Consider the following 22,553-nt stretch of genomic DNA (forward strand, 5'->3'; position numbering starts at 1 on the left):
ACCCCCCCACGACACACCACCACAACTGGTGCTGCAGAATCCGCCCCATTTTACAGCAAAGGCAGTAATGGACGTACAACCATGCATGGCATGCTTGTAATTTTATTTTCTGCCCCTGAAGACTGGAAAGGCCTGTATAATGTGCACTGATGTGAAATCCAGACTGCACTGGAATTCACAATATGTGCTGGTGATAGGTGTTGCAGACACGCACAGGATCAATATGTGCTCGAATCCCAAAGGAATGTTGTGTGTGAAAACAGGCTGGAGATCGAGTGGCAGGAAGCTATCCACTGTGCCGTGACTGAAACTCAATCTAAACAGGGTGATGGTGCTGTAAATTAAACTGGTCGGGTATCAGCTGAGAAGTTGCTGTTTAAATGGTCTATCGTTTGGAATCTGAGAAATTCAAAATATGGATATTCATGAGAGAAAAAGGCTTACATTTACAATTCGCCTTTCACAACCTCAGGATATCCCAAATTGTTTTACAGCCAATTAAGTAAATTTTGAAGTGTAGTAACTGTTGCAATATAGGAAATACGATCACCAATTTGAGCACAGCAAGATTCCACTAACTGCACTGTGTTAATGACTGGACAATCTGTTTTCAAGTGCTGGTTGAGGGATACCGGGGAGCACTCCCTTTCTCTTACAAATTCCCAGAGACCTTCTGTCAGATCATCAACCTGAAACGTTAACTGTTTCTCTCTCCACAGATGCTGCCTGACCTGCTGGGTAGTTCTAGCATTTTCTCTTTTCATTTAAGTAAACTTGGGCCCATTTGCTTTGTCTGACCCATGGAGCTGCTGTTTGGATCATTCATACGTTGTGGGAGTTGTGGCCTAGCTTTTCCCCTTTGACCCTCAGCAGACTGCTATTTGCATCTTTGCAGCCTCTGTTCATGGCTTTCTTGGCTTCGGGATGTCGATCAAGTTGTGATTTTGTGTTCCTCCTCCTTTTCTTGCTCTCCATCAAATAAAAAAGCAAAGGAATGTCACTAGGGAGCAAAGCCCTACGAAACTAGAATAATTGGCCCGATATTTCAGTTATTTCTCTTCTCTAGTGGGGAATTCCTTGGTCTACACTTCGCAACTGGCCACAGTGACGTGATTGTAATTGGGAGCTTATTATGTGGGGAAAGTCACAGGCACAGACTTGGGCCCCATCATCGCATGGCACCGTATATTGCGTCAAACCTGAGTGCCACCCTCAAGCAAGACAGTGTTTGGGGTTGCAACCTTCTCTAAAAACATTATGGATCCCATTGTCTCAATTAAAAATTAAAGAAAGAGGATATGCTCACAACTTACACACCTACAACATTTGTTCTGTGGAGTATCCTTGGCTGACTTCATGGCCCTCCTTCCTTCTGAAAATCTGCATGAAGAAAAGAATATATATTCACAGCTTCTGCAATCTCTCAACAATTTGACTGGGAGGTGAAAGAAAGAAACATTCGGTTTGATCTTTCTCTCATCTATGATCTTTAACCTTTCTCCTTTCATCAAGCTTTTCGTGTCTCAATTTTATCAATATTATTAAGATCACTCTTCCTCTGAATCCTCCTCTCTTGCTCCCTTTCAGTTCCAAGTATTAGGGTTACCGTAGCATAGTGGTTATGTTACTGCACTAGTAATTCAGAAGCCTAGATCAATCATCTGGAGATGTTAGTTTGAATCCCACTATGGCAGCTAATGAATTCTGTTAATTAAATAAAATCTGGATTAAAAAGCTAGTCTCAGTAATGGTGACCATGAAACTACTGGATTGCCACAAAACACATCTGGTTCTAATGTCTTTTAGGGAAGAAAGCGTTCTGTTATTACTTGGTCTGGCCTATATGTGACTCCAGACCCACATATGGTTGACTCATAACTGCCCTCTGAAATGGTCTAGACACTCACCAGCACCTCCTCAGTTAGGGATATCGATAGGTTAAGTGGGTGGACAAAGATCTGGCAAATGGAGTATAATGTGGGAAAATGTGAAATAGTTCATTTTGGAAAGAAGAATTTTTTTAAATTATCTAAACGGTGAGAGATTGCAGAGCTCTGAGATGCAGAGGGATCTGGGTGTCTGAGTGCATGAATCACAAAAGATTAGTATGCAGGTACAGCAAGTAATTAGGAAAGCTAATAGAATGTTATTGTTTATTGCGAGGGGAATATGAAGACAGAAGTAGGGCGGTTATGCTTCAGTTATACAGGTCATTGGTGAGATCACATCTGGAGTACTGTGTACAGTACTGGTCTCCTTATTTAAGGAAGGATGTAAATGCGTTGGAAGCAGTACAGAGAAGGTTTACTAGACTAATAGCTGGAATGAGCGGGTTGTCTTATGAGGAAAGGTTAAACAGGCTAGGCTTGCATCTGCTGGAGTTTAGAAGAGTAAGAGGCGACTTGATTGAAACATATAAGATCCTGAGGGAATTTTGACAGGGTGGATGTGGAAAGGATGTTTCCCCTTGTGGGAGAATCTAGAACTAGGGTTCACTGTTTAAAAATAAGGGGTCGCCCATTTAAGACAGAGATGAGAATTGTTTTCTCTCAGAGGGCCGTGAGTCTTTGGAATTCTCTTCCTCAAAAGGCAGTGGAAGCAGAGTCTTTAAATATTTTTTAAGGCAGAGGTAGATAGATTCTTGTCAAGCAAGGGGGTGAAAGGTTATTGGGGGTAGGCGTGAATGTGGAGTTGAGGTTATAATCAGATCAGCCATGATCTTATTGAATGGCGGAGCAGGCTCGAGGGGCCGAGTGGCCGACTCCTGCTCCCAATTCATATGTTCGTACGTATGTTCCTAGTGAATGGGGCAGAGTCAAGCGTAGCACTAATTTTTACCCACAAGTGCGCTGACCTTACTGACTGGATTTTAAGCATCACCTATTTTCCTCCATTATGGTTTGTTACTTTCATACTTTCTCCCAGGCTTGATTGCAGTTGGATCATTTGCAGTTGAGGAACATTCGTAACAAGCGCAATTATGCATTCCTATGACATTTCAGTATGACATTTCTCGCTGCTAGTTTAACTGGGGCAGTAACCTACCGTTAAAATAGCACATGGAAGAATAAATGCAGGCCTTACCAGCACCAGCCGTATCCCGTTAATGAAAAAGAAGTCATCCCACAGCCTCTTCCTTCTCCCTGTTCAATCAAGACTCCTTGCACCAGTCCGCCTCTAACTCATTCTTCCTCAAGACCTCAAATCTGCACCAATACTGGCCTCCTCGGCCTTCCTGCAACCTTCAGGCTTTCAAGCCTCAAGTGTGGTGTTATCCACTAGGTGTGGTGTAAGTTTCTTGTTTACTGTGCCTTCTGTCCAACTGTTTCCAACTCGAGTTGTGCCCTGTAATATGGCACTTAGCTTTTTGGTCTCTCAATAAAAAAAGCCCTTCCTATTGGGAAGATTGGATGGGCATTTCTCAGTCATGTAGACTTAGTGAGGCCAAATCAATCAAAGTCCAACCCAAAATGGGCATTGTCTCTCTCAGTGTCAGTGAATAGATTGATCATAAAAATAATTGAACATCTGAGACAGACATTACCTTGGACCTGCAAGGGTTAATAGTTCATTCAAAACACCAAAGATACATTCGCCCAGGCATGCGCCATGGAGAGGTCACTTCATAGTTGCCTCGCAGCGACTGACACCACTGACCACCTCCAGGTGCTTACCCATTGTCTCTCGAGACAAGGAGGCCAAAGAAGAAGAAGAAGAAGAAGCCTGGCAGAAAGTATTAAAGTAACAAACCAGAATGGAAGGAAAATAAGGTGATGCTTAAAATCCAGTCGGTAAGGTCAGCGCACTTGTGGATAAAAATTAGTGCTACGTTTGACTCCACTGCATTAGTGTGAGTCTTAGTTCCACCTCGCAGTGTCATACTGACTGCTATCTACTCTGCTGTAAATACTTTGTAATAGTGCCACTCAAGGGCATTGAAATCCATTGCACGATGTGCACAGTTTATTTTGCAAGATCTTTTTGATTTTGCCATCAAGGACTCCCAGTGAGAACAGTTCTTCTCTGGGACAGCCTGATCAAGGAAACAGCCATACAATGAACTACCTTTGAAATATAGAGACTGTTATTGTATGGGTGAATGCTGTAGCCATTTTGCACATAGAAACATTCCACAAACAGGCCACTAAAAGGACTCACTTCTCAACTTCTACATACACTGAGCATTCAATCCTTTGGAGCAGAGGCAGCAGCAACTGGGAGGCAGGTTGAGAGGATAATTGGGAACACCATTATTGAGGGACAGTGAGGGAGTGCCAGCAAGAACTGAGGTGGGGGAGGGGAGTGGCAGGGAGAAGGGGGAAGAAGACTGCCAGCTTAAGATGGAGGAATCGGTGGGGGAGAAGAGTCAGCCTGAATTGGGGAAGGGGGAATGAATATGAACTTTAACTGGGATAGAGGGGAAGAGTGCCAGATGGAACTGGAAAATAGGAACAGGAGTAGGCCATTTAGCCCCTTAAACCTGTTCCACCATTCAATAACATTCAATTAGGAGGGAAATGATGGCCAGCTTGATTCAGGGGGAAAGAAGAGGTAAAGAAGAATGGTGGCACTGAGCAGAGGAGGAGAGTGCCAGGTTGAATTAAAGGAAAAGAATCGAAGAATGCCAGGTTGGAATCATGGGATGAGGTTAAAAAAAAATCCCTCCGTGAACTGCGATGGTCGGGGTCTGGGGTGGTGGGGGAAGAGTGTCTCTGTATCACAATAACAACTGCATAAATAATTTAACAATCATATTTACTAACAGAGAGTATCAATATATACCCACAACAAGCCATAATCTTTCTACGAGAAATGAAGGATTTTTCTCACAATGTTGCCCAATCAAGAGCTTGAGTATACCTACAGAATAAATTATGACGAGGCTGTGACCCGCACATTTCACATTTCAGTATAATCACGTGTCATCAGGCCATATTCAGGGCTGATCTTAAGTTGTGAGCTTTTTTGAGGTTGTTGGACAGTTTTTGCTGACTTTTAAAAGGTTCTTGATCATAATTGTTCAAGGGTAGGTGGTCAGCAAAGTGAAAGGGCAGTAAATGTCCCACAGGAAGAGGAGTAAAATGACAGGATTAATAGTCAACAATAGTCAACAGTGGCGCAGTGGTTAGCACCGCAGCCTCACAGCTCCAGCGACCCGGGTTCAATTCTGGGTGCTGCCTGTGTGGAGTTTGCAAGTTCTCCCTGTGTCTGCGTGGGTTTTCTCCGGGTGCTCCAGTTTCCTCCCACAAGCCAAAAGACTTGCAGGTTGATAGGTAAATTGGTCATTATAAATTGTCACTAGTATAGGTAGGTGGTAGGGAAATATAGGGACAGGTGGGGATGTTTGGTAGGAATATGGGATTAGTGTAGGATTAGTATAAAATGGGTGGTTGATGGTCGGCACAGACTTGGTGGGCTGAAGGGCCTGTTTCAGTGCTGTATCTCTCTCTAAACTCTAATTTGCACTACTAAACTCCTCCTCCTGAAGAAGAACATCTCAGAGCATTGTCTAATGGGTGAAGAAGGAGCCAAGTCAAAAAATAGAAGACTTTCAAAGGAGAGAAGACTGATAGTGAGGTAAATGAGTTTTGAAAGATGGGAAAGGCACAAGATTGTGCATGGGCATTAACCAAGAGGTCATAAACACAACGATTAGACAATTTAGACATTTTTCAAAACAGTACTGGGCCTTCTTCAATATTGCCACAACTAAGATGGCGGAGTTAGCACAAGTGCCAGTTGTGGCAGCTGCTTATCTTTACTGCCAACGATATCTCTTTATGGACAGGGATCCCGCCTCCAAGAGCTGCTGGCCAATCAGAGGGCCCCTTCTAGTGGAGGGTTTTGCTACCTTCAATCCTGGGCCAATGTTGCTGCAGTGTGGCACTGATGGCAGTCGAATAGGGTGTGTCTGCACTGTTAGTCTGCGTAAAGTTTAACTGTCGGTGCTGACAGTCATTGAATCAAATGCAGAAAGACTGAAGTCAGAAGGTGAAACAGAATGAATGGAAGTGGTCAGGGTGGGTGAGAAGCCAACAGGGCTCACCTGCTCTACCCAGCTGTATGAGTGGCACCAGCTGCTGCCTTCCAGGGTGTACAGTAGGCGTGTTGAATGAGCCAAATTAAGGCCTTCAAATGAGCCTAAACAAGTGGAGATGTTGCAGTCACAATGTGTCATCTCAGCACACATGCTGTATTCCTGCCAATGCCAATATAAAAGGCATAAAGATCTGCCCATCCCCATCCCCTGACCCCAGCACCTTCAAGAACATCTGCGACCCAAAGGCCCTGAGAGCTGCTATCAGAGGCAGCACAAAACAAAGACCTCTACACTTAACATGCTCTAACACACCCAAACAGAACACTGCAAGCTGCAATGCTCAGGGACTGCAGGATTTTACTTGTGTTATTTTCCTGACACTTTAATGTCAAAGAAGAATGCCTTACAAACATATCTCATTTTTTCACTTCTTCCAGGTCTCCCAGCTCCACATTAAACTCTCCAAGCAGTAGGGTGTGTGGCTGTGATAGGATTTTGCCTAAGTTGCTTTGTGGCCACTGCATAGTGGAATTTCTTAATGTATTACAGGCTGGAGATACTGTGAACTGAACTGCAGCTGATGCCCCAGCTGAAAGCAGCAGCGAGTAGAGACTGAATGTGGGACAAAAGCAAAATACTGCAGATGCTGGAAATCTGGAAGAGGAAACAGAAAATGTTGGAAATGCGCAGCATATCAGACGATGTCTGTGGAGAGAGAAACCGAGTTAATCAGCTGAATTCTGTCCTGCTGGCAGGGCTCCCGGTGCCGGGCCGAAAAGGTGAGGGAACCCCACCTCAGCCTTTTGGAGACCCTCTTGACCCGATTCAATGGCATGCAGGCACTTAAGTGCCTGGCGCTGGGATCCCTATCTCTTTAAGGACAGGGATCCCACCTCCAAGAGCTACTGGCCAATTAGAGGGCCGACAGCTCAGTAGTATCGGTGGCCATTGCTGGTACTGCAGGAGGCCTGGGACCAGAGGTAAGTGAGGCGGAGTTGCCGGGCCAGTCCAGCATGCGGCGGTGATGGAGTGGGGGAAGGGTGGACGATGAGGGCGGTTGATGGTGTTACTAGAGGGGTGGCCTTTTCCACTGGGGACCCTCCATGAGCCACAGATTGCCCATGGATGAGGCCTCACCCACAAGCCTGCAGGGCGGCCACCTTCCCACATGGCCGAGGCCCCCCCCCCCCCAACTGCTGCTCGTGTAATTCCAGCAGTGGTGGGAAGAGGCCCTTAAATGGCTACTGATTGGCCACTTAAGGGCCTCAATTGGCTTCTGGTTGGGAAGGCTGGCTTCGATCTTTCCCACCCCTGACTATTTCGCAGTATGATGGGAAGGCGACGGGTCCTCCGTTCCCCGCATTCCAGCGCAGTTCTATGGCCCACCCCACCACCTCCTCGCATGTCTCCAGGAGGCCCTTAAATTCCGCCCAATGTTTCAGGTCAATGACCTCTGGTCAGAACTTCTGACGAAAGGTCATCGACCTGAAAAATTGTCATTGAATCTGGGACTTGCCCACTCTGCATGGTTCAGTACCACATCCGAACAGTGCACTTACCAAACAAGCCAGTGGATCAGTGAAAAAGCAGACTTGTTAACCCAGGCAAGTTTAATGGTCAGCGATGACTGTAAATGACCCAAAGACAGACTGATTAAAACAATGAAAACAGAAGGGGTCAGGGCGGGTGAGACGGGATCAGTGCTCACCTGCTCTGCCCAGCTATATTAGTGGCACCAGCTGCCAGCTTCCTGGGTATATGGTAAAAAGAAATTTGTGTGTCTTGTTTCTGTTAAGAGATTTCTGGAGATTCTGTTCCGAAACCAGGTAGGTGGCAAACTACGAGACAAAATCAAGCAGCCCCATTCGTAACACACCCTGCAGGCAGAGAAATATCTCAGACGAGTCCAGGAGGTGGAGAGGAGTGTGCAGAGCAGATGATGTGAAGGTTGGGCAGGCAACCAAACTGACATTCAAAGAGATGGAATTTTAAGAAGATTTTGAGACAGCAGGGTCATGTGATTTAAAAAGAAAAAAAGACGTGCATTTATATAGCACCTTTCACAACCTCCGGACATCCCAAAGTGCTTTACAACAAATTAAGTACTTTTGAAGTGCTGTCACTGTTGTAATACAGGAAAAATGGCAGCTAATTTGTGCACAGCAAGCTCCCACAAGCAGCAATATGATAATGACCAGATAATCTGTTTTAGTGATTATTGGTTGAGGGATAAATATTTGCCATGAAGAACTCCTCTGCACATCTTCGAAATAGTGCCATGGGATCTTTTATGTCCACCTGCAAGGGCAGACGGAGCCTTGGTTTAACGTCTCCTGTGAAAGATGGGAGAGGGTGGTGGCACAGTGACTGAAATCAGTGCAGGAAATGGGGAGCAATCAGTAATCCAGAGTCTGGGAAGGGAGAGAGAGAATGCAGGCTGAGACATACAGCTGAAGAAAATCATTCAGGGAGGGTGTGACGAGGCAGTGGAGACATTTGGAAAGGAGAGAAGACAGACCAATGTGCAAAAGCCCAGAATATGTTGGACACAACCTTTTAACAGTAATTTTCACAGGTAAATCCTTCCTAACTATAAAACAGCGGCTCTGTTGCTCCACTTTACAATGTGATCAAAAACTCTCATGCATGTAAAATAATAAAAAACACAAAAATACTTTCAAATAGGAGGGGGAAATCAGGTGAAGTTTAATTGTTTTTGTGATGTTCTCTCTCCCGCCTATGATCTAATGTCCTCCTGTAATGTGTTCTGAGGTCACACAGATCAGATTACAATGGAAATTTAGACATAGACTGTGACATTGAACAGTTTTATTTTGCATATAAAAGTGACACCAATGTTATATCCAATGATGGTGGAAAACTGCAATAGGGGATTCACTGGAAAAAGGTGAGAATTAGCAGCAGTAGAGATATAAAAAAAGGATAGGGACAGATAACAGGCACATACACACACAGAGACAGAGAACTGGTGATTGAAGCAGAGAATAGAATAAACAAATAGAAATACAGAAGAGAGACACAGAGACAGAAAGATAGTGAGACAGATGGTCAAACAGAGACTGAGAGGCAGTAACAGAAGAAACAGACAGAGACTGAGAGGGACAAGGAGTGGGAGAAGCAGATAAAGAGACACAGAAAGGGACAGAAGACTGAGACAGAAAGACAAGTAGGCAGAGAGGGAAGGAGACAAGACATGGAAAAAGAGGCAATGAGAGAGAATTTTACAGGGAATGATGAGAGGGTGAAACAAAGAGAAACAAAGGGAGGAGAATAAGGAGGGGAGAGAAGAAATCACACAAAGAGAATGGAGGAGAGGCAGAGAATGAAGGGAGCAGGGGATGAAAGAGAGAGAGAGAGAGAGAGTTTAAAATACAAAATTCCGAAAGGACAGACACTGGGCAACATTTAATGGGTGTTGATAATCAACAAATGGGCCACTTGAGGTCTGGGTGAGATGAGGGCAAATTCTGACTGCCGCAAAATCAATTCAGTTCTCATTTTATTTTAGGGAAGCGACAGAATAACAAAGAATAGACAGTAACAGTCAAGCTTTCTCCTCCCTCTAGGGTGGGGAATCATTAAATAAAGTAACACAAAACCAGCCGGCATTTAAAAGCGGACCAAAGAAATGTGAAATGAATCTGCACCCTTAAAAAGAAAACAGGAAAAGGCTAAACTGACACATCGAATTAAAAAAGAAAAGCACATGGCAAAAGAAATACATGAACAGATTTACCCGAATTCCATCTCCACTTCGGAAATATCTGCCAGAATTAGAAGGATTACCAGGAGAGTGAGGAGCCCAAACATCCAACTCGTGAATTCCAGGCGCATTCTGTGTCACTTTGAGATGTTTTAAAGAGACACTTTGCACCGCAGACAGAACTGGGAGTTGTCACACTCGCCTCTCTCCAGCAAGTTGTGTTGAGAATCCTTGTGTATTTTGTGTGTGTGAGATTCTGTCTCCCATTCAAACGTAGTTCAATCCACTCCGCAATCCCACTGCCCAATTCCCGTTTGCTTTTTTTCCTTCCCCTCTTTCTCTTCTCCCTGCGTTTCCACGGTTTCCTCAGAGTCCAGAGGGACTCAGGAATCCCAGCTCACGTTCATTTGCATAGGGCAGAAGGAATGGAAAGATGAGAGGGGGGAATAAAGTTTTGTGTTCAACGCCTTTCCACCCACAACACGAGAAACGCCACTCTTAAAGTGAAGATGCCCCTTCTCTGAATCCGATTTAACCCCTTCAGCTGGTCGGTCCTGTCCCTTTATGCCAGTACCCTGTGTGAAACGAATAGAATTCTCTACATGGCAATTCTTATCAGGTTTAATGCTTTGACTTACACACAGCACCATTTACTCTATTTCCAACCCAGTCAGTTTATTGAGAAAACTAGGTCAAAAGGCTAAGGGTTATTGTCCAGGCCAGCACCAAGACTGAAAAGAGCAGGAAAGGTGACAAGGTAAGCTATGGGGTGATGGGTTCTGGCTCCTAGTGCCTTCAAAGAGGAAGCACAGGATCATACAGAACAAAGCACATCATACAGAATTTTTTTTTGGGGGGGGGGGGGGTGGAGTTTTATGCTCACCCCTGTGGCAGGTTTGAAGGCGGGGAGAGCATATAATCGGGTGGGATGGGGGTGGGGGGGGGCACCTCCTCCTCCACCTTCCCGCTTCTGCAGAAATGAAGTCCGTGCTCGTGAATGGCCTTTCTGCCCGGCCGCCAATTGAGGCCCTTAAGTGGGAAATTAAGAGCCTCATTCCACTGCCGCCGCAATTAGTCGAGCGGTGGGCAGGCCTATTGGCCTAATTGGCCGGCCGCTCTCAGAGGGCGGGATTTCCATCACTGGGGTCATTGATCCTATGGAAGGCCCACCGCTGTCCACTTAAGTGCCTAATTGGCACTTGATTCAGCGGATCTCCCACTGAAGGGGCGACACGCGGCTCTCAGTGACACTTTTGCCAGGGATCCAGACTCCTGTTGCCTGGATAAAATCCCAGCCTAAGTGTTTTTTACAGCTACAACATGGTCCGTGTGATCTCCTGGATGTTTTTGATCACTTAATGCAGGGGTCTGCAACCTGCGGTTCTTTGACATCTCATTTGCAGCTCCCAACCTTTTCCTGTTGGATCACATTAACATGAAAAAAGCCTCAAAAAATTTAGTGAAGCAAAGTAAGAGCCCTGTTTTTATTATGGGGATGAAAAGCTAATTATTATGCTGTACTTTATGGTTTCAAATGATTATTTTTAATGAAAAACATCATCATGCTTTAAATAAACCTGTTTGAGGGGTACAGCTACACCATGGTTATAGATAATGCCTTTGGTTTGAGGAACAGGTTTTATAGTTGTGACCATCATTGTTTCTAATATAGCTGAGATGAAAGATTATTCTGAATGTGCTATTAGAAGGTATTTTTTATCATGAGAATCTTCGCACCTTAAGATTTAGTTTGTTTTAAAGATGACTTGACTGACAAAATTATAGTAAAAATTTTTTTTTTAAACATGATATTTCAGAGTTAGGTCTATTTAAATTTTGATATTTGTTCTGTTGATAAATAAATAAACATATGTATTTTATTTATATATGCAAATTATGCTTTCTACCAGAGACACTTGGCAATTTGCCAAATATTTGGTTTAGAAATACTGAGATTTTGTCTTGTGGCTTCCAATTGATTTTATTTTTGACAATTTTTTTTTAAAAGGCTCTTCAGGTAAAAAAAAGGGTTGCTGACCCCTGGCCTAAAGGGGTCAGAGTGGAATTTTCTAGAATATTTTTCTCTTATTGACTTTGGGCTTTTCTTTGTTTTTTTTTTGGTTTTCCTCGGAGATTACACTGCTGGTGGGTGGGTGTAGGAGGATGAAGTGGCTGCTCCTGATGCAGCAACCAAGGTGCAAGAAAACCCAATGCAGAGACACAGAAGAATGTCCGTGGACCAGTGATGGAGCAATAGCTAACTTCTTGTTCGATGGTGGCCGATATTGCTGTGTGAGGTGGTTGCCCTTGTTGATAATCCGGCGCACTGTCCTGCTACTGAACTACAGTGTACGTCCCCCACCAGGCCTAAGATACTGTATAGTACATCAGTAGCATCGATGTTCCTCTGCATTTTTGGGAACATTGGCGCCCAGGAACAGTTCTGTACCATCAAGCAAATGCATCTTTTCCACAGGGAAGGCAATGAATGTGTTGTCCCTCGTAAACAAGGCCTCTGTCACTAGCATGAGACATCTGTGAACAACCAACTGTTTTGGTGTATGCCACTGGTGGTGCCTTGGAAAGATTTGGTGGTTTAAAAGTTTAATTCAGTTGTGACAACGTAACCTGAAGGAAGAGGCTTTCCTGGAATACAGGGTGGTCTCCAAGCTATATGGTGGTCTTCTTTGTGATGTGAAGGTATGAAGACTGTTCTCCTCTAACATGCCCAGCAGCACTTTCTGGGCAAGCTAATGCACGTGACGATGGGTGACACATATTGCATGAGGCACAGCCGCACCGGCCTGTCCTTTCTGCTCAAGAACTGGTTTTCCTCCTCTGGATCCAGGAATGCCATTGGAATCACCAGATAGAGTTCCCATCCTGCCCTCTTTGGTTGCTGCATGTGAAATAAAAAGTCTTGTAATTCAAAAAATCAGCCTGAAATGGCTAACCTGTTTATTAAATGGGTGGCACAATGGTTAGCACCGCAGCCTCACAGCTCCAGTGACCCAGGTTCGGTTCTGGGTACTGCCTGTGCAGAGTTTGCAAATTCTCCCTGTGACCGTGTGGGTTTCTGCCGGGTGCTCCAGTTTCCTCCCACAGCCAAAGACTTGTGGGTTGATAGGTAAATTGGGCATTGTAAATTGCCCCTAGTGTAGGTAGGTGGTAGGAGAATGGTGGGGATGTGGTAGGGAATATGGGTTTAATGTCGGATTAGTATAAATGGGTGGTTGGTCGGCACAGACTCAGTGGGCCGAAGGGCCTGTTTCAGTGCTGTATGACTCTATGACAACAAAAATGCATCAATTACAATTAAAACTAATATAATAACAAGCAAAACAAATGAACTTTCCCATTGAAGAAAAAGATACCTGATTCCTTCTTAAGGAGCCTTGCAAAATTAGGGCTTATCTGTAAAAGGTATTGGGAACTACTGAGACACAGGATAAGTTGCCATGTAAATCTACATTAATTCTTCCTTTTAAATAATTATCTTCAAAATTAGGGATTAAATTGATCCAGGTGTCTCTGTCAGATTGCCAATGTAATGTGCAATGCACTTACAAAACAAAGCAATTACACAGTGGTAACAGTGGGAATACACTACCTGCCCTGTACTTTTACACTTTCTGCTGAGCTGCCTTTAGGGTCAAATCATGGGCAGGAGACACGGTGGCCAATTGGCTTGTCTGACTCACTTGACCATCTTGTTGAACCTTGTTTAACCTTGAACTTTCATTTTATTGCCACAAAGTAGCAATAAAAATTAATTGAGTAATCTCGATGCAATTAATGAAAGTTTCATAACTTTCCAGAGTTGTTTTAATTTTATTTTTCGCCCTCCAGTTCTTTCCCTCTGCTCCTAAAAATGCTGAGGAATAAAAGTGGGCATTCCCCATCTGTAGGCAGATGGTAAAGGCTGGCTGGCACTATAACCCTGCCAGATTCAACACCTTCAGGAAAGGAGGGCATTAATGGAGGTATAAAAGTAGTTGTGAATGCAGGGTAGATTTTAGAATACCTACAGTAACACCCTAAAACCACCAAAATTCTGATTTACAAAGTGTACTCTCAGCAACATGCCCTGGAGGTGTCTAAAATAATATTAAGTTAAAAGCTACAATTAAGTTGGAAAATCAGTTCCCCATATTATGGGGATCAGATTGTTTTGAGAAAGTAGGTGATGATTCCTTTAGACTGATGTCCTCAATTAGTGTTTGACAGCTCACTCTTTGTGACAGACACATAATCAGAGAGCTATGAATGTTGTTAAGTGACAGACGGGAGTGCCTGTAAGGAGATTGAGTTAGCATTGAGCAGCATACATTTTTGAAGTGATTGATATCGAAGTTATTTATCACTTTCCTTTATTTTCCAATTTTCTCCAGTCTTGTTCATTAGCTGCTGGCTCGTGTTGGTTTGCAATTCCACAGAGAGTGGCAGCCTTCTAGTAAATGATCATTCTTCAAGGGTAATGCTGGGCAGTGAGGCAATTTGGCCATGGATGTCATCACACCTGAGCCCAATGTCTCACCCACTGTCCACATGTGCACTTTGCAACAGAGGTCACTGGAAGGAGAGCAGGAGCCCTATGTCCACCTCAGTGAGTAATCTGCTGATGTTCAGTATCAAGAATCATGCATGCAGAATTGCTGTTTGATGGCGAGGAAAGATACCAGAGGTCTGTGAACAACTGTAGAACTGCATTCGAGGAGACATTAGTGACGGAGTGAAGTGAGTGGGAAACAAGGAGTAAACGGTGAATCTCTTTGGGTTTGAAATTGGTCTACACTAATTGGTCTACAGTATGCCCACAGAGAGGCATTGTTCAATGACCCCTGATCCAGCAAGAAGCTACACTCACAGGGGTCATGGGTCAGAGAACTGGAGTGACAATGCTGCAGATTCACCTCTGACCCATGCTCCCTATGATTGCAGCTTCCTTGCTGGGGAAGTGATTGTGGAATCACTTCGTTGGTCCCAGTGTTCCCTATTATTTCATATTTTTCTGCAATGTTAAGTAATTGTCTTTGCCCTTTTCTGCTGCCTAGTGCCAAATTGTCCACCGGTTCAACCTAACAACCGTCTGTCTTTCAGTCAGCCCCAACCTGTGTTGAATTAGCTGATTTCAGCCTGGGCAACATTTGGGCCTGCTGCAGTTGGCCTCAGCATCCTTGGATTAGGGTTGGAATGGGAGGGAAATCAGTCCGGGTTGCCACTCTTTGGAGTGACTGCTGTTGGAAAGCGTTTGTGTGGAAATGTTAGAACAGGAATGGGCTTAACTGTGATGCTCGTTGCAGCTGAACAACCTGCCATCACCCACTGTCTCGATCCACACGTGGAGAATGGTCATTTACTCGAGGTACTTGACATCCATTGCTGTCTATGGAATGTCATCCCAGGATGAATTAGGAGAGGAGGACAGAATACTGGAAAGAAAAATATTAAAGGTATAGGAGCATTTAATCCCTGAACTAAAATAAAAGAACAAAGAATGAGCTCATGCAAAAAGCATAGGATCTATCACACTGCAAGCTTTAGAAGGTAGCTCTAATATCAACAGTACAGAAGTCCCTTTAAGAAACCCCATGTCCATTAATTAAAATTAGACTCTTTTGAAGCACATTGTATTGGGGATTACTGGCTCCTGGCCAACCAGTCATCTTATTCTTTTTTAATTAACTACCCACTTATCATATATTCATTACGCTGGTATTGTAAGCACCTCACTTGGCGAGTGGCACCATCTTAGTCTCTGAGAATTGCAGGATGAGATAAAATGCTCTCTTGCAACATCGAAAATGGAAAGCTGCATTTAACCGGGTGGGAAGTACATGCTGAACTTGTTGAGATTCACTGCTAAATCAAAATGGAAACAACAGAAAACACTTAACCATTCAGGAGCGTTTGACTATCTCTAAGGCAACCAATGCAATTACCCCAGTCAAAGGTTTACCTCAAATTGCTGGAGCATCCCTGCAGGATCCCTTTGCAAACAAGTGAGTTCATACCTTATTATTGAAGGGATGATTCATCTTCAAAACATTTCAAAATTGCAATTTTTGTTTAAGCTTTATGCTGAGATTTGCATGAATAAATGAACGTTCATTATTTGCAATTGTGAATCATTATATTCAGCATAATTTTTTCTCTGCTGGCTGTATGCGTCCTACTTAAAGATTTCTGGAGAAGGTGATTCAGGCCTCTGATCTCATCCTTGTGGAGTACCAGTCCTACCATTTCAGCATCTGACTGCTTTTTAACTGAGTCCACTCTCGCCTTTCCTGGCAAGCTGTTCCAGCTATCGATTACCCATTGTTCAGAGTAATTACTTCCTGACACCTGTCCTAAAGTTTCCCTTCACCACTCTGAAATGAACTTGGGCAGCCAGAGTCCACTTCTCAGACCTGCTCCCTGACTTGACGCTAATTAGCAACTTCACTCAGAGATGGCAGAAGATGGCTAGTGTGAGAAATGAAAATGTCACTTTATACAATAAGCGGCATTCTTCAGAGTTTGGGGCTGAGGCACGTTGATAGGATTGTGTAGAAGGAGTTTAGCTCCATCTAATCCATGCTGTACCTGATCTGGGTGCTGGACAAGGCAGGTTCAAAGGAGCTTTAGCCTATGGTTAACGTGTGGTGTACCTAACCTGATGGGGCAATGTAGAGAGACCTTTACTCTTCATCTAACCCATGCTGTGCCTGGTCTGGGTGTTGGATGAGGCAGGTGAGAAGGAGCTTTATTTTTCATTTAACCTGCGCTGACGTAGGAGTACCTGATGTTGACACTGACGGCCTCAAATGAAAAATTTCCCATTTCCCAATAAAAGTATACTTCACTTTATAAACACACACAAAAAAGGCAAAGTGTTCCTTTTTGAGGTGTACAGTGAAAATGTATGGTACACATGTACGTCTCTCAGTCTGAGAGACCAAGGTGATTTCCACCTCAGGGATATTCTCTACTTTGATTGGGGCCACAGCTTTGGATGTTAAAGGGACACTACCTTCCAGAAAAAAGTGTACGGCAAGCTTTTAGTTTTGGAATTTAAGGGGAAAGGGAGGAGGAAAGAAAAAGATCGAGAAGAGAAAAGCTCCAGCAGAGATGCGTGTTTCCGTATGATTCACTTTGTTGTATGGAGTGTCTATAAAGAAATATTTAACAGTTTGCTTCACACTTTCTCACAAAGAATAAAGTAGAGACATTGCCAATGATGAGTTAGCACACTGTGTCCATAGGTCAGAGTTCTCCTGCAATTCCCTATGCTACCATATTCCTGGTCACAGTCATGTCTCTGTGAGGAAGCACTGAGTAGGTTGAGGGAAGAAATGACAATGGCTGAGATCTGTCTGTGTCTGGATCTGACACAAACAAGAGCAGCAATGGACCGACGCAAAGCAAAGAGGCCACATGAAAGACTGAGACAGATATAATTGTGCCGCAGCATCCGGTGCGGTTCGATCTGCAGTCTGTGTTGAGATTGATGGCCTCAACAAAGGTGGCTGGAGTGGTGGTACAATTGGCATGTGTGTAATTGCATTTATGCGCAGTAAGCTAGGACAGGAGCAGCCTGCTGACAGCCACTGAGTAGGCTCACACATGAAGCATGTGGGCAACATGTGCTCCTGCCATCCATCGATGAAAACCTCAGCATGGGTCAGTGTTTTCAGGAGAGGAAGAGGAGAGACCGGGGGGAGGGTGGGGGGTGAGGTTTGCGGGTTAGCAGCAACCTTTTACAGTGAGAACATTGTGATGATATTTGGTTGCTGTGCCTCCATTCTTTCACCTTTCATAAGTTGCCTGAATATGTCACGTAACGCATTAAACTAAAAACAATTTTGACTTAGCTAACAGTCAGTAAAATATGTAGCACAAAAGCAGTAAGAACAGAATAAGTTACTCTGCCATCTGCTCACCTGGTTTCAGAATACAATGCAAATCAGAACTGCAATATTTGATTCCATTTGGTCCTATTGTTATACTGAAGATTTCCGGGGTACTTGTACAGGGACAAAATTAGCAAATAATGAATCACGATTCTCTGGCAAGATACATGGAAAGAGTCATTTGAAAGTCTTTTTGTTTCGAAAACTGCAGTGTTTGAAGAAACTGGGGTGTTTAGGTTAAATATTTGCCTATCATCTCTGGGACGTGGGTTCAAATCCAGCACAAACCGAAGGGTTATGAACTCCTCTCTCTAGTGGTTGTAATGTTCCTGTTGGAAGTAAAACAGAAAATGCTGGAAGCCCTCAGTAAGCTAGACCTGAACTATTAACCTTCCTCTCTTCATGAATGCCGCCTGACCTGTTGAATGTTTCCTGCATTACCATTTAAGATTTCCAGTATCTGGGGTATTGTGCTTTTTGTTTTAATGTTCATGTTTGAGTTGAGTTCGGGCAGGGTCAATCCAGTTCCCAGTGGGTTTGAACCCCTAACACAAGGCTATTCCCAATCTAACTCCAATTGGTAATCTCATTCAGAAAGACTGATTGATGTCTGGTATGGCAACTTGTAAAATGTTATGCTGGTACATTTGGACGTGTCAAGAATTTCTCTGAGGTTAGGATGCAGAGTCCAGAAGGCTTTACATTGCATCAAATTCTGCTCAAGTGGGAGTCCTTGAAGGTAACACTGGAAGACGGATATAGAAAACTTTCCATTCCCCTGTACTCTCAGCTTGAGGAACATTGTAAAGCCTCTGTAATACTTGTTCCACACAGCAAATCAAGATGTGCCCTTGCACCGTGGTGACTACATCTTACATCAGCTGCAAGCTTTGGTATAATGGGGGAGCCAGCAGCCCAGATTTCAGTCAAAAGAATTAATACCACATCATTTCAGTTTAATTTAATCCTTATCCAGATAGACACTTAAGCTGCTTTTACATTCATTTATAGTTGTGTTTGTGCTACTGGCTCCTGATGTTTCGTGCAACCAATAGTCCCACCAAAGTAAGCTTGTGAGATTTGTGAAGAAAGACTCACATTTATACAAATCCTTTCACCACCTCAGGATATCCCAAAGCACTTTACAGCTAATGAAGTACCTTTGAAGTGTAGTCACAGTTGTACTGTAGGAAACACCAATTTCCACAGAGGGTCCTACAACCAGCAATATGATAATGACCAGATAATCTGATTTTTAGTGATGTTGGTTGAGGAATAACTATCAGCTAGGATAATCGATCCTTCAATCATTACATCTTGAACTCTCTAAAATGACTTCTCTTCCTCCCCACTAATGCCTCTAATGTCCTGTCTTTTCAAATGCGTCTTCAGTTTCCTGCCGTCTCAATTCCTTCAGTTCATGTGTGTCTTGTAAACACTCTAAAGATTCCTTTTATGTGAAGCTCCAGGTAGAAACGAAAGCCACTGAAATGGTGTCAAATTGAAACTGATGTTAGGTTGTCCTCTGTTTAATTTCAGTTTGATGAGCGATCGGATTGCCTGAAAATTAGAGGACTAACAAGGAAAGAATACAGAATTATCACACGGCGCAAGCATTTCTACAGTCTGGAGGTGAGTAGGGTTATTCGATTGTTGGCTATCAGGGGCAGAAGTAAATCCCTCCAGAACCCTGTTACACTTGTTGAATGATTTTGCTTTTTAACTGCCCAATCGTGGTGTATCACCAAGGTCCATTGAGCCAGTGTTTATATAAAGATAAGGTTGTGTTACTGGGGCTACAACATTGAATTTGTTGCCCTTTGGCTGTTAAGATACAATTTCCAATCGTTTTCCAAAGCAGTTCGGTCCTAGAAAGCGATTGATATTCACCATTGCGTTAAAAATAAACCAGGTTTTTTTTGCTAATATGTTCATGGAATATTTTAAAGGTAGGGTAAACACATAGGGATTTAATTAACCATGAAGTATGAATTTTTTAAACCTCTGAAATCATGTATTCATGAAATCAAACACAGACAGAAAGTAGGTTCAACATTCTGATGCATAACAGACAAGAAAAGAAGAAATATTTATGTAGCAACTTATCACATTGTCAATGCACTTCACACACTCTTGAAGTGCAATGATTATTATGTTAGCAAACACAGCAGTCATTTTTTGCCAACAATGCCCCAAATGCAGCATTGACCAGTTAAATTATCTTTTAATTATATTTGATGATGGAGGAATATTAGTCAGGATAGCAAGAGAGCTATCTTCTTCAAAGAGTTCCATGGGATCTTTTACGTTGACCTGATGAGGCGGGGGGATTTCCGTTTAACATTTAACCTTTAACAATGCAAAGGTTCTTCAAGTGACAATGGGTTTCAGCTGAGGTAAAATGATTAAGTCCTGACATGAGACTTGAACCCAGGGCCTCCTGGTCCAGAATTGAGAGGGATAAAAACTGAGCCAAGCTAAATGAATGGAGATTGACTCATAGTACCAAGCAAAAAGGAATTGGCAGTATCTGGACTAACGAGATAAGAATCTGTCTACTAATCCAAGATGTTCAAACTGTGGCCTGTGGGCTGGATACAGCCCCAAGTCACCCAGCTGATGTACGCTGGAATCAAAAATCAACTCCTAGGATTATACAGGGCAGAGATTGGTCATTGCTGGGTAATATTGGCCTCAGACGATTTTCAGGCTTCTAGGCTTGGTATCTAAAATAGGCATTAAGTTCCTTGCCTAAGCTCCTGAGTGGCCAAATGCCTATCTTAAGCCTCCTCGGGGAAATCAAGCAGAGCCCACCCCACTCAGACTTCGCTGGCTTGGATGCAGCCTAGAAAGTGATGTGAGCAAATCATGGAACTGAAATTAGATTTGAAATTTTAATGTAGAGCCGGGAAGAACACTCCCGGAGGCTGCTGTTGGCTGCAAACACCCCTCTTTTCTTCCCCTCTCCACCCACCCCTGCCACCATCTTGCTGTCCACTCCTCTCTCTTCCCGAGACTTAACTGAAGCAGCTGCTCAGAAAGGCAAGCAACCCAAATACAATTCTCCTGAAGGACATATTGTCCGTGGAGGCCTTGCTGGCAGCTTCCACAGGACAGTTAGATGAGGTCCAAGGCACAATTTTGTGTTGGCTTTGAGCCCCTCCCTATAGACCCATGGAATGCCTGTCCCAGACCTGAAAACAGTTGGATGTCACCAAGCTTGGGTATTAGTAGCTTTTAAATTGTAGGAGAAAGCCTGGGGAAGCTGAGGAATTCCACAAGTTTGAGATCTGAAAAAAGACTGAGTTGGAGTAAGAGACAAAAACAGAAAATGCTAGAAATACCCAGCAGGTCTGGCAAATCTGTGGAGAGAAAAAGAGAGTTAATGCTTCAGGTTAATGACCTTCTATCAGAACTAGGAAAAGTTAGATATGTAATAGGTTTTAAGCAAGTGAAATGGAGGAGGGTGGAAAAAGAACAAAAAGGATGATCTGTGATAGGATGGAAAACAGGAGAGATTAAATGACAAAAGAATTGGTGGTGCAAAGCCAAAGGGCGTGGTAATGGGGCAAGTAAAGAAACAAAAGATGTGTCCAGAGGAGGTGTGGATGGCAGAATGATGAACAGATGCCATCCGAAAGAAGAAACAAAAGAAAAAGTAGAGTAAGACCAAAACATGCAAAGAGAAAGAAAAATAGGAGCAGAGATTACAGTCTGAACTTGTTGAACTCAATATTGAGTCTCGAAGGCTGTAAAGACCCTAATTGAAAGAGGAGATGCTGTTCCTCATTGAACTTCATTGGGACACTGCAATGGGGAGACAAAACACAGATTGGGCAACAGCTTTGCGTAACACCTCCGTGTTGTCGGCAAGCATGACCCCGAGCTTCCGGCCGCCTATCAGTTTAATTCTCCACATTGCTTTCTCGCTGACCCCTCTGTCCTCGGCCTATTGCAGTGTTCCTTTACTCTTCCCATTACCACTCCCTTTGGCCCTGCACCCACCAACTCTTTTGTCATTTAATCCCTCCTGCCTTCCACCCTATCATACACCTTCCCTTTTGTTCTTTTCCATCCTCCTCCCCTTTCATCTCCTTAAACCCTATTACATTTCTAACTTTTCAAAGTTCCGTTGAAAACTCATCGACCTGAAACGTTAGCTCTGTTTCTCTCTCCACAGATACTGCCTGACCTGCTGAGTATTTCCAGCATTTTCTGTTTTTATTTCTGATTTCCAGCATCCCAATATTTTGCTTTTGTGTTGGAGAAGGCGAAGATGCACTGACTCTTAATGCCAACACAGTAAAGCTGTGAAGAAGAGTCAGAGTGGAGGAGGATCTGTATAGTTCAACTTGTGGGCGGGGGCTCATAAAGATAGAGAAAAGCTGAGGGAAGAATTGGAAATCAGACTCATGACCTTCTGGCTGTTTTTTCTACCAGAACTACAGGACCACCGAAAAAAAATCAGTTCTTCTTGTTCCAGAGAGACTTCATTTTTAAATCACCACAAAGCAAACAGATTGCTGTTGGTTTTTATAATATTGCACCTTTTTTTGTGGCTGTTAAAAAATACAAAGCTAAATGATTTTGAGTAGAACTAGGATCTTCTGAACACTTTCGGTATCACATTTTTTCAGCTGTTGGGCCAATTGTGACTTTCCTTTCATGTGCTGTAACATCTGATGAATGGTATTGTTCTCAATTTTCTTCCTTCTTCCCCTAATGACACTGACCTCTGGTTGGGTTCCTTCCACTGGCCCAAGCAACTATTCTTCATTGTTCAAGTTTAGACAGTGACTGTTGGCCAGCTTTTTTTAAGAGTTGAGGACATCACACTTTGAACCTTATGTTTTCATCACCCAAATTTCACAGACTTTCCAGCAAGGAAAGACTGGGT

The 22,553-nt window shown here is 43.5% G+C and overlaps 1 protein-coding gene across 1 annotated transcript in view; it reads right to left on the reverse strand.

The window, feature by feature from the left end:
* Window positions 1-9,895, reverse strand: part of st8sia2 (ST8 alpha-N-acetyl-neuraminide alpha-2,8-sialyltransferase 2) — a 38,985-nt gene extending 29,090 nt beyond the window's left edge. The window contains exons 1-2 of the mRNA XM_068018359.1: window positions 9,798-9,895; window positions 1,318-1,380 (exon numbers count right to left, since the gene is read on the reverse strand). Of these exons, the coding sequence (XP_067874460.1) occupies window positions 1,318-1,380; window positions 9,798-9,895 (161 nt within the window). The remainder of the gene's footprint in view (window positions 1-1,317; window positions 1,381-9,797) is intronic.
* Window positions 9,896-22,553: the final 12,658 nt, after the last annotated feature.

This window comes from Heterodontus francisci, chromosome 38, assembly GCF_036365525.1.
Source record: "Heterodontus francisci isolate sHetFra1 chromosome 38, sHetFra1.hap1, whole genome shotgun sequence".
NCBI lineage: Eukaryota > Metazoa > Chordata > Chondrichthyes > Heterodontiformes > Heterodontidae > Heterodontus > Heterodontus francisci.